The sequence below is a fragment of the Rhinoderma darwinii genome, chromosome 11, assembly GCF_050947455.1.
Source record: "Rhinoderma darwinii isolate aRhiDar2 chromosome 11, aRhiDar2.hap1, whole genome shotgun sequence".
Classification (NCBI taxonomy): Eukaryota; Metazoa; Chordata; class Amphibia; order Anura; family Rhinodermatidae; genus Rhinoderma; species Rhinoderma darwinii.
Genome location: NC_134697.1, coordinates 95,673,707 through 95,688,361, shown reverse-complemented (window position 1 = coordinate 95,688,361; position 14,655 = coordinate 95,673,707). Strand labels below are relative to the sequence as shown.

Here is a 14,655-nt window from a genome sequence, read left to right as displayed (position 1 = left end):
TGATGTTGGATTATGGAGATTTTATTGTCTTTTGACATTTTCTAAGGATATTTGGATATTTGTCTTGAATTACAACCATTTGAGTACAGAATTCAAAAACATTTTCTTAAAGAAGGTGATTTAAGAGAGATTTTTTGAAGGACTCTTCTTGGTTTTTTTTTAATCTTGGATTCAGTTATGGTCCATGTGGAATTGTGGTGGGAATTACTTCCATAATGTTTTAAGCCTTCTTTGTAAATATGTTTTTTCTGTGTTCCTATAATATTGAGCCAATGTCATTTCCCCATATTCTGGCCAGCTTGATTTCTTACCTACAATGAGACTACTAGTCTCCGGGACACCCTTAGACAACGGCCCGTTACCGTAACTCTCCTGTGACAGTGCTATCCGAGATAATCTCTTATGTAAGGCTTCGATGAGTAAATATTGGTCACTTGGATTGAATCCTATGTGACCATTTCGAGCAATATCCACTAAGTGGTATTAACGTTGTATGATGATCTCCCCGTTAGAGATATCTTAAGCACTCGATAAATGAATTTCCAATGCTTGGGAAGTGAATTGTTTGTTTCTTATTCTGAAACCACCCATATATTGTCAAGATCTCAATACGTAAGTGTTTGAGGATCAAGCAGAATCCTTACAAGACATTGACCGCAACCTGGACAACCCCCTCACCAACGGGATTTCATGAATTCTGGTAGAACTTCTCTTTAATTTTTGTGTTCCTCTACAACAGTTTGCTCTACAGAAACCCCCCCCCCCCCCCCCAATCATTGTGTCTAAAATTAACTTCACACTCATATTGATTCCATTTAAAGAGATGAATATAAACCCCCGAAAACCCAATGGGTTGCAAAGGTAGACCAAATATTCAGTTTAGAGGAACTGGCCAGCTGGGAAGACCATTCACTTTTTTTTTTTTTTTTAAATATGGCGACCTCAGATAATTCACAAGATCATGAATGTCTTATTCATTGGTTATGGCTTTGCAACCTCATTAATTTTCAATTTTGCTTACTTATTTATGGCACCCTTCTTTTGAAATGACTATTAAGTGGCCATTTACTCAATGAAGTTGAGTAAATGGCCATCAATTTTTTCCTCACTGGTTAAAGGGGTTGTCCGGATTTTTTTTATTGATGGCCTATTCTTAGGACAGGTCATCAATATCAGACTGGTATGGGTCCGACTCCTGGCACCCCAACTGATCAGCTGATTGACGGGGCCACGGCGTTCATCGTCGCAGCCTTTTCCTCGTTTACGGCGACAACACAGTACACTTCCATAACGGCAGTTCCGGGGATTGCAGTTCCGGTCCCATTTAAGTGAATACTGTATTACACCTTAATTTATGCTTCTTGACTCTTATGATGTTACACAGAAACATAACTTTATTTTTCCTGATCTTAACAGCTATATGGTAAATGGTGTCACCAAACATGGATTTACCCAAAGCTGGGAATGCCCAGTATTTGGTGCGAAGGCCAATTTATGCTGAGCCGTCTTTTCAAAAAGAAAATGAAAAAAAAGAGATTGTACAGAAAACGCATCGTCAACGACTGCAAAAAAGCTGCAGGTACAGTATAGAGACCTTATCCTATGCCAGATAATTAATTCCTGAAATGCGCTCACCATTAAATATGTGGATAAATAAGGATAATGTGACTTAAATGTGGATGAAAATTTTTCAAGTCAATCATTTTCATTTGCCAGGATAAGCAGCTGCAAAGGGGACATGACCTAAATATAGCTACTATCATAATGATATTTAGGTCAGTATCACATACAGTTTTTACAAAGTTTTTGGCTCTGTTTTTTTTTGCCAAACACAGCAGTTTTCTTTATACGTTTATTTCTGTCTTTGGCTTAAAAAAACGAGAAAAAAATCTACTTCGCAACATAATGCGTAACCCTGGCTTTATGGACAAGAGAATAACTGCTAAAACACTGCCACTATAGACAATAATAAGCCTACAAGAATACTGCCCCCTATGGCCAATATATATCTGTTACATTACTGCCCCTATGTACAAGAATATACTGCCCCCTATATACAAGAATATAACTACTATAATACTGCTCCCTATATACAAGAATATAACTACTACAATACTGTCCCCTATATACAAGCCCTATATACAAGAATATAAATACTATAATACTGCCCCCTATATACAAGAATATAACTACTATAACACTGCTCCTATATACAAGAATATAACTACTATAATACTGCCCCTATATACAAGAATATAACTAGTATAATACTGTACCCTATATGCAAGAATATAACTACTATAACACTGCCCCCTATGTACAAGAATATAACTACTATAATACTGCCCCCTATATACAAGAATATAACTACTATAATACTGCCCCCTATATACAAGAATATAACTATTATAATACTGCCCCTATATACAAGAATATAACTACTATAATACTGCCCCCTATGTACAAGAATATAACTACTATAATACTGCTCCTATATACAAGAATATAACTACTATAATACTGCCCCCTATATACAAGAATATAACTAATATAATACTGCCCCTATATACAAGAATATAACTACTATAATACTGCCCCTATATACAAGAATATAACTACTATAATACTGCTCCTATATACAAGAATATAACTACTATAGTACTGCTCCTATATACAAGAATATAACTACTATAATACTGCCCCCTATACACAAGAATGTAACCACTATAAAACTGGCTCCTATATACAAGAATATAACTACTATAATACTGCTCCTATATACAGGAAAATAACTACTATAATACTGTCCCTATATACAAGAATATTTCTACTATAATACTGCCCCAATGTACAAGAATATAACTACTATAATACTGCCCCCTATATACAAGAATATAACTACTATAATACTGCCCCCTATATACAAGAATATAACTGCTATAATACTGCCCCTATATACAAGAATATAACCACTATAATACTGCTCCTATATACAAGAATATAACTACTATAATACTGCTCCTATATACAAGAATATAACTACTATAATACTGCCTCCTATATACAAGAATATAACCACTATAATACTGCCCCCTATATACAAGAATATAACTGCTATAATACTGCCCCTATATACAAGAATATAACCACTATAATACTGCTCCTATATACAAGAATATAACAACTATAATACTGCCTCCTATATACAAGAATATAACTACTATAATACTGCCCCTATATACAAGAATATAACTACTCTAATACTGCCTCCTATATACAAGAATATAACTACTATAATACTGCTCCTATATACAAGAATATAACTACTATAATACTGCCTCCTATATACAAGAATATAACTACTATAATACTGCTCCTATATACAACAATATAACTACTATAATACTGCCCCTATGTACAAGAATATAACTACTATAATACTGCCCCCTATATACAAGAACATAACTACTATCATACTGCTCCTATATACAAGAAAATTACTACTATAATACTGCCCCTATGTACAAGAAAATAACTACTATAATACTGCCCCTATATAAAAGAATATAACCACTATAATACTGCTCCCATATACAAGACTATAACTACTATAATACTGCCCCCTATATACAAGAATATAACTACTATAATACTGCCCATATATACAACAATATAACTACTATAATACTGCCCCCTATATACAAGAATATAACTACTATAATACTGCCCATATATACAACAATATAACTACTATAATACTGCCCCTATATACAAGAATATAACTACTATAATACTGCCCCTATATACAAGAATATAACTACTATAATACTGCCCCTATATGCAAGAATATAACTACTATAATACTGCCCCTATATACAAGAATATAACTACTATAATACTGCCCCTATATACAAGAATATAACTACTATAATACTGCCCCTATATACAAGAATATAACTACTATAATACTGCCCCTATATACAAGAATATAACTACTATAATACTGCTCCTATATACAAGAATATAACTACTATAATACTGCCCTCTATATACAAGAATATAACTACTATAATACTGCCCCTTTATACTAGAATATAACTACTATAATTCTGCCCCTATATACAAGAATATAACTACTATAATACTGCCCCCTATATAAAAGAATATAACTACTATAATATTACAACTATATACAAGAATATAACTACTATAATACTGCCCCCTATATACAAGAATATAACTACTATAATACTGCCCACTATATACAAGAATATAACTACTATAATACTTCCCCTATGTCCAAGAATATAACTACTATAATACTGCTCCTATATACAAGAATATAACTACTATAATACTGCCCCTATATACAAGAATATAACTACTCTTATACTGCTCCTATACACAAGAATATAACTACTATAATATTTCAACTATATACAAGAATATAACTACTATAATACTGCCCCTATACACAAGACTATAACTACTATAATACTGCATCCTATATACAAGAATATAAGTACTATAATACTGCCCCTATATACAAGAATATAAAACTACTATAATACTGCCCAATATACAAGAATATAACTACTATAATACTGCCTCTTATATACAAGAATATAACTACTATAATACTGCCCCCTATATACAAGAATATAACTACTATAATACTGACCTTTATATACAAGAATAAAACTACTATAATACTGCCCCCTATATACAAGAATATAACTACTATAATACTGCCCCCTATATACAAGAATATAACTACTATAATACTGCCTCCTATATACAAGAATATAGCTACTATAATACTGCTCCTATATACAAGAATATAACTACTATAATACTGCCCCTATATACAAGACTATAACTACTATAATACTGCCCCCTATATACAAGAATATAACTACTATAATACTGCCCCTATATACAAGAATATAACTACTATAATACTGCCCCCTATATACAAGAATATAACTACTATAATACTGCCTCCTATATACAAGAATATAGCTACTATAATACTGCTCCTATATACAAGAATATAACTACTATAATACTGCCCCTATATACAAGACTATAACTACTATAATACTGCCCCCTATATACAAGAATATAACTACTATAATACTGCCCCTATATACAAGAATATAACTACTATAATACTGCCTCCTATATACAAGAATATAACTACTATAATACTGCTCCTATGTACAAGAATATAAATACTATAATACTGCCCCCTATATACAAGAATATAACCACTATAATACTGCTCCTATATACAAGAATATAACCACTATAACACTGCTCCTATATATAATAGGAGCACTATAATACTGCCCCTATATACAAGAATATAACTACTATAATACTGCCCCCTATATACAAGAATATAACTACTGTAATACTGCCCCATATATATAAGAATTTAACTACTATAATACTGCCCCCCATATAACTACTAACTAACTACTATAATATTTCAACTATATACAAGAATATAACTACTATAATACTGCCCCTATACACAAGACTATAACTACTATAATACTGCCCCCTATATAAAAGAATATAACTATTATAATACTGCCCCTATATACAAGAATATAAAACGACTATAATACTTCCCCCTATATACAAGAATATAACTACTATAATACTGCCTCTTATATACAAGAATATAACTACTATAATACTGCCTCCTATATACAAGAATATAGCTACTATAATACTGCCCCCTATATACAAGAATATAACTACTATAATACTGCCCCCTATATATAAGAATTTAACTACTATAATACTGCCCCCTATATAACTACTAACTAACTACTATAATATTTCAACTATATACAAGAATATAACTACTATAATACTGCCCCTATACACAAGACTATAACTACTATAATACTGCCCCCTATATACAAGAATATAACTACTATAATACTGCCCCCTATATAAAAGAATATAACGACTATAATACTGCCTCTATATACAAGAATATAACTACTATAATACTGCTCCTATATACAAGAATATAACTACTATAATACTGCCCCCTATATACAAGAATATAACTACTATAATACTGCCCCCTATATATAAGAATTTAACTACTATAATACTGCCCCCTATATACAAGAATATAGCTACTATAATACTGCCTCTTATAAACAAGAATATAACTACTATAATACTGCCCCCTATATACAAGAATATAACTACTATAATACTGCCCCCTATATACAAGAATATAACTACTATAATACTGCCCCCTATATACAAGAATATAACTACTATAATACTGCCCCTATATAAAAGAATATAACTACTATAATACTGTCCCCTATATACAAGAATATAATTACTATAATACTGCCCCTATATACAAGAATATAACTACTATAATACTGCTCCCTATATACAAGAATATAAATACTATAAGGGCATGCCCACACGTGGCGGATTTATACAAGAATATAACTACTATAATACTGCCACCTATATACAAGAATGTAACTACTATAATACTGCCTCTATATACAAGAATATAACTACTATAATACTGCTGCCTATATACAAGAATATAACTACTATAATACTGCCTCCTATATACAAGAATATAGCTACTATAATACTGCCCCCTATGTTGCAGATTCTGCGGCTGATCTGCCCAAAATGTGCAGTAAATTGATGCGGACTAGCTGCTGCGGACTGCGGTAAAAGTGCTTCCCTTCTCTCTATCAGTGCAGGATAGAGAGAAGGGACAGCACTTTCCCTAGTGAATGTAAAATAATTTCATAATTACCGTCCGTTGTCTTGGTGACGCGTCCCTTTTTCGGCATCCAGCCCGACCTCCCTCGATGACACGGCAGTCCATGTGACCGCTGCAGCCTGTGATTACCTGCAGCCGTCACTTAGACTGAAACGTCATCCTGGGAAGCCGGACTGGAGACAGAAGCAGGGAGTTCTCGGTAAGTATGAACTTCTATTTTTTTTACAGGTTGCTGTATATTGGGATCGGTAGTCACTGTCCAGGGTGCAGAAACAGTTACTGCCGATCGCTTAACTCTTTCAGCACCCTGGACAGTGACTATTTACTGACGTCTCCTAGCAACGCTCCCGTAATTACGGGAGCCCCATTGACTTTCTCAGTCTGGCTGTAGACCTAGAGATACATAGGTCCAGCCAGAATGAAGAAATGTCATGTCAAAAAAGCAAGACGCATCCGCAGCACACATAACATGTGCATGACATCTGCGGACTTCATTGCGGAATTTAGAATCTCCATTGAAGTCAATGGAGAACTTCCGCAATGAGTCCGCAACCAGTCCGCCACTGGTCCGCAACATCCATTGTATGCTGCGGACACCAAATTCCGCACCGCAGCCTATGCTCTGCAGCGGAATTTTCAGCCTCGTCTAAACGAAGCCTTCTAAAAAGAAGTGAAAGGCAATGGGCAAACGGGTCCGCTGCGGATTAACGCTGCGGAGTGCCCGCAGCGGAATTCAAGAGCAATTCCGCCACGTGTGGCTTTGCCCTAATACTGCCCCATATATCTAAGAATTTAACTACTATAATACTGCCCCCTATATACAAGATTATAACTACTATAATACTGCTCCTATATACAAGAATATAACTACTATAATACTGCCCCTATATAAAAGAATATAAAACTACTATAATACTGCCCCCTATATACAAGAATATAACTACTATAATACTGCCTCTTATATACAAGAATATAACTACTATAATACTGCCCCTATACACAAGACTATAACTACTATAATACTGCCCCTATATACAAGAATATAACTACTATAATACTGTCCCCTATATACACGAATATAACTACTATAATACTGCTCCTATATACAAGAATATAACTACTATAATACTGCTCCTATATACAAGAATATAACTACTATAATACCGCCCCTATATACAAGAATATAACTATTATAATACTGCCTCCTATATACAAGAATATAACTACTATAATACTGCCCCTATATACAAGAATATAACTACTATTAAACTGCCCCTATATACAAGAATATAACTACTATAACACTGCTCCCTATATACAAGAATATAACTACTATAATACTGCTCCTATATACAAGAATATAACTACTATATTACTGCCCCCTATATATAAGAATATAACTACTATAATACTGCCTCTATATACAAGAATATAACTACTATAATACTGCCCCCTATATACAAGAATATAACTACTATAATACTGATCCTATATACAAGAATATAACTACTATAATACCTCTCCCTTTATATAAGAATGTAACTACTATAATACCACTATAATACTTCTCCTATATACAAGAATATAACCACTATAACACTGCTCCTATATACAAGAATATAACTACTATAATACTGCCCCTATATACAAGACTATAACTACTATAATACTTCCCCCTATATACAAGAATATAACTACTATAATGCAGCCCCTATATACAAGAATATAATTACTATAATACTGTCCCTATATACAAGAATATAAAACTACTATAATACTGCCCCCTATATACAAGAATATAACTACTATAATACTGCCCCTATATACAAGAATATAACTACTATAATACTGACCTTTATATACAAGAATATATCTACTATAATACTGCCTCCTATATACAAGAATATAACTACTATAATACTGCCCCCTATATACAAGAATATATCTACTATAATACTGCCCCCTATATACAAGAATATAACTACTATAATACTGACCTTTATATACAAGAATATAACTATTATAATACTGCCTCCTATATACAAGAATATAACTACTATAATACTGTCCCTATATACAAGAATATATCTACTATAATACTGCCCGCTACATACAAGAATATAACTACTATAATACTGCCCCTATATACAAGAATATAACTACTATAATACTGCCCCTATATACAAGAATATAACTACTATAATACTGCCTCTATATACAAGAATATAACTACTATGATACTGCCCCTATACACAAGAATATAACTATTATAATACTGCCTCCTATATACAAGAATATAACTGCTATAATACTGCCCACTACATACAAGAATATAACCACTATAATACTGCTCCTATATACATGAATATAACTACTATAATACTGCCCCTATATGCAAGAATATAACTACTATAATACTGCCCCCTATATACAAGAATATAACTACTATAATACTGCTCCTATATACAAGAATATATAACTACTATAATACTGCTCCCTATATACAAGAATATAACTACTATAATACTGCCCCTATATACAAGAATATATCTACTATAATACTGCCCCTATATACAAGAATATAACTACTATAATACTGCACCTATATACAAGAATATAACTACTATCATACTGCCCCTATACACTAGAATATAACTGCTATAATACTGCCCCTATATACAAGAATATAACTACTATAATACTGCCTCCTATATACAATATAACTACTATAATACTGCTCCTATATACAAGAATATAACTACTATAATACTGCTCCTATATACAAGAATATAACTACTATAATACTGTCCCTGTATACAAGAATATAAAACTACTATAATACTGCCCCTATATACAAGAATATAAAAATACTATAATACTGCCCCCTATATACAAGAATATATCTACTATAATACTGCCCGCTACATACAAGAATATAACTACTATAATACTGCCCCTATATACAAGAATATAACTACTATAATACTGCCCCTATATACAAGAATATAACTACTATAATACTGCCCCTATATACAAGAATATAACTACTATAATACTGCCACCCTATATACTAGAATATAACTACTATAATACTGCCACCCTATATACAAGACTATAACTACTATAATACTGCTCCCTATATACAAGAATATAACTACTATAATTATCTTTTTTATTTGAAAACTTGCAACAAATTATTACAATACCTTTGCAATACACTCATAACAGATAAAGAAAATAAACATTTGTCTCTTAATAACATCACAATAATTAAACAAACCATAATATATGAATATTGCTCCAGTATAGATTGTTTCAACTATTTTTCATGATATTATTCTAGACAGTATTACAGGAGAGTTCTTCTTTATTGATGACCGGGCTGCATCGCGCACACCACAGAGGGTACACGGTCACCACATTTATGACGTATAGCGAACCTCTATGATATGAACGGAGTTCGGGGTAGAAGTCTCCATACAGCAGCAAAGAGCTTCACTGTCCCACTAGATGTGGTGACTGCAGGGACACAGCAGGGACATTACTCTGTACATAAGTCTCTTGTATAAAGATGTCATTGGTTTTGTCGTCAGACAGACGCTGGAATATCGCCTGCCGCCTGCTCCTATTCTTCGGACTGTTCACATTGATGGAGGTGATTTTCAGCCTCATCTTGGTTACATGTCTTTCCTACTTTTTTTCCTTCTTCCACTGCTATGTCCTGTAACACCCCATCTTTTGGTGGACATTGGGGGGTCAGCGTCTTCATCCTGAGGTTCGTCATCTGGGTTGTGTGAGGAGACTTGCTCCATCTCTGCTTCTTCTTCCTGGTCATCTTCCCCCAGCGCACAGTAACGTCCCCCAGTTATCGCCAGCACTGGAGACTCCGGTGATTTCTTTGCAGCAGTGATTTTTTTCCTAGAAGAATCATCTGTTTTACTTCTCCTTTTAACCGTCTGAAATCCCTCCTCATCGATACTGGTCGCTGTGGCTGGATCAGCTGGTTTTTTACTGGTCGCTTCGGCTGGCCCAGCTGGTTTTTTACTGGTCGCTGCGGCTGGATCAGCTGGTTCCTTACTGGTGTCGGGCAGATGTTTGGTGACAGAGTGACTGGATATTTTGCTTTTAGCATGACCTCTATTTTCAGTGGCTGGTGACACTTGTGCAGCATCCATAGATGGGACATTCGTCTCTGGAGCAGGGTCTCTGGTACTTTGGCTCACATCCTCGCTGGGACTTCCAGGTTCTGGGGTTGTATCTACACATATGGAGACATCCTCCTGGTCTTCCTCCATGGCTCCTTTAAAGGTCTCCTCCTTATTATGCTCTGCATGCGGACACTCCCGGAATGTATGTCCAGGTCCTAAGCACAGGTTACAGATGACAGGTCCTGTACAATCGTCCTTCACATGCCCAAACTGACCACATAGTGAGCACTTAATACGGGAACAGTTGAATGCCAGGTGTCTGCCCCCACATCTATGGCACAGTCGCGGTTGACCAGGGTAGTAACATATGCCTCTCTCCGAGCCCAGGTAGAAGGAGTGCGGCAGATGTCTGGTCACTCCATTCTCCTGAACCAGCTGGATCTTGACAGAATATCCTCCATTCCAGATCTCCTCCTCATCATAGATCTTTGTTGGCAGCCTCTTCACCTCACAATATCTGCTCAACCAGTGCTGCAAATCTGCCAGAGCCACCACCTCAGACTGGAACAGGACGGTGGCAGTGACTACCTGGGGTTTAGTCAGCTGGATGACATGTAGATGCTCCCACATCGCGTGCTCCTTTGTATCATTATAAATACTCCAGAATAAATCTAGACTATATTGCAGCTTGAAACTGATGTCATAATTCCTGCTGGAGGGAACGTGGATCAGAGCGAACACCTCAGAAGCTTTAAACTTCATAAACTCCTTCAACAAAACTTTCCCAATGTAGAGTCTGGAGGGGAGGTTTTCCTCTGGTCCTGAGTACCTGATTCTGACCGCGTTCCTCCTCTGAGGTGGGGGGTTAGTCGGTCTTGTGACGCTGGAGAACAGTCTCCTGTACTGAGGTCTGTCAACAGGTGGGTCAGGACTGGACCTCTCCTCAGCTGATTGTACTGCAGATCCTCCTGTGTCTGCTCCTGATCGCTGTGTAACCTGCACTCCATTCACTGACACTGCGGACGGCTGAACCTCCAGCACAGGGTCTGCAATGTCCGCCTCAGCCTGAGCCGCTGGTTCATCAGATATCAGACTGTCAATCACCGCGGTGAGCGAGGTCTCACTTATAATGTCAGTATATGAGGCACTTTCTTGCTCACTCCCAGGAGTGCCACTCGCATTTACTTCATCAGTACTGCACATAGAGTCTACTGCAGTTAACCCCTCGTCAGCTGGCACACATTTCTCTGCAGCTTTAGCAGCATTTTTGTTCACTGATTGCACAGACCCCACACATGATGAGAGATGTGATCCTCCAGCCACTGCACACTCATATCTTCCAGGGTTTCCCTGCTCCACAATATTATACACAGTCTTATAGTCAGTGTCTTTTTTTGCAATGATATTTTTTCTCTTCACAGTTTGGGCTCTAGTCTCCCTTTTATTCTCCATTGCCCGGTTCTTTATTTTGGGCACTGTGCATGAGTCTTTCTGCAATCTCTCCTTCAATATCACCAGCTCACGTGTACAAACATCAAGACACTCACATTTCATCAGCTTTGCCTTTGGATCAGTCTCTTGGTTAATTTCAGTTCTCAATTTGCGAACTTGCATTTCCATTTTAAAGATATTTTTCTTTGTCATTTTTGTGCACAATTCACCAACATCATGAGATTCAGTTGACTCACCAGCCACCATTTCCAGATCTTCACCTCCACCATCTCCATGCTGCAGGTCAAACTCCAGACTCTGGGCTTTCCCAGGATCATCAGCCCAGGACCCCTCCCCTCCACCTGGGTCAGAAGCCATGCATAGTCCTAACAGGGAGCTCACAAGCACACGTCTATCCTCTCCTATGGACAAGAATATAACTACTATAATACTGCCCCCTATGTACAAGAATAGAACTACTATAATACTGCCTCCTATATACAAGAATATAACTACTATAATACTGCTCCTATATACAAGAATATAACTACTATAATACTGCTCCTATATACAAGAATATAACTACTATAATACTGCTCCTATATACAAGAATATAACTACTATAATACTGCTCCCTATATACAAGAATATAACTACTATAATACTGCCCCCTATGTACAAGAATAGAACTACTATAATACTGCTCCTATATACAAGAATATAACTACTATAATACTGCCCCCTTTGTACAAGAATATAACTACTATAATACTGCTCCTATATACAAGATTATAACTACTATAGTACTGTCCCTATATACAAGAATATAACTACTAAAATACTGCCCCCTATACACAAGAATATAACTGCTATAATACTGCCCCTATATACAACAATATAACTACTATAATACTGCTCCCTATATACAAGAATATAACTACTATAATACTGCCCCCTATGTACAAGTATAGAACTACTAGAATACTGCTCCTATATACAAGAATATAACTACTATAATACTGCCCCCTTTGTACAAGAATATAACTACTATAATACTGCTCCTATATACAAGAATATAACTACTATAGTACTGTCCCTATATACAAGAATATACCTACTATAATACTGCCCCCTATACACAAGAATATAACTGCTATAATACTGCCCCTATAAACAAGTATATAACTACTATAATACTGCCTCCTATATACATACTGCTCCTATGTATAAAAATATATCTATCTCTATACAGTATATCTACCTGTACTGGTAGGACATTTCTAGTGCTTGACTGTCTTTAAATTGATATTTCATACACCAGTTGGGTTTGGATCCAACTGTTGTGAAGGATAAATTTAAATATAAGGAACATGAATGCAGCATTAGCATTTTGTGTAATCCTGTTCACTGGGTCTCTATTCCATAGTGTATCTTCAGCCCGACTCTCGTGATCACTATTGGTCGGTTGGTCGGTACACAAAAATGGTCTGGAAAATGATTAAAGTCCAAACTAGAAATATTTTATTCGTTCCTTGTTTTGTTTTTTGTCACCTAGAGGATGGTTCAGAGGAAACCATGCATGTGGGATAAGAATTTAAGGGGAGAATAAAATGTATATTGATTGAGTTAATATATAACTCTAAAGCGACTATAAAGCGGTTTTATTGGCGTATTATAGTCTTTAAAGAGTAGCAAGCCAGCATAAAATGTTACCTTGCTCAAAACAATCAGCAGAAGACTCTCATTCTCATTAAGGTGAAAATGTAATGTACTGAGACAAACCCAAAGGTGTACACACCATAGAAACAAAACATACGGCTGCTATGAGTCCTTGGTCAAAGGGGACCAATCCCAGAATGGTCTCATCCCCAATATGCTAATTACTAGCATCGGTACAGGGAGGAGACCTAAGCTCTCTTCAGTCACTATTGTCTTCTCCCTCGCTGTGACGCAGTCCTATCAATGCGGTTCCGGAATGATCAAGTTACAGAGGCTGGTCCCGCGAGAATAGGTAAATCTCACGAGATCAGCATGTCTTCTGCATCGCTGTGAAGGGTAAATTAAAGGGGTTATCCGGGGACCAAAAATTGCATTGCAGTAATATATTTATGTTAAATTAAGTAACTTACTAATATACTTTAATTTTAAATTCTGTACTATATGGTGCAGTACAAACCTAGTGAATTATTCAGGAAGTGCTGGAGCTTTTCTAATAATGATGACGCTCCGACAAGGCCCCACGTGACTAAGCTCTTGCTTCATGTGCTGTTCGTGAACATGACCACAAGG

The 14,655-nt window shown here is 35.6% G+C and overlaps 1 protein-coding gene across 1 annotated transcript in view; it reads left to right on the top strand.

Moving 5' to 3' along the window:
- Positions 1–1,427: 1,427 nt before the first annotated feature.
- The window catches only part of LOC142663411 (pendrin-like), a 57,965-nt gene continuing 44,737 nt past the window's right edge, over positions 1,428–14,655 (top strand). The window contains exon 1 of the mRNA XM_075842030.1: positions 1,428–1,579. Coding sequence (XP_075698145.1) covers positions 1,428–1,579 — 152 coding nt within the window. The remainder of the gene's footprint in view (positions 1,580–14,655) is intronic.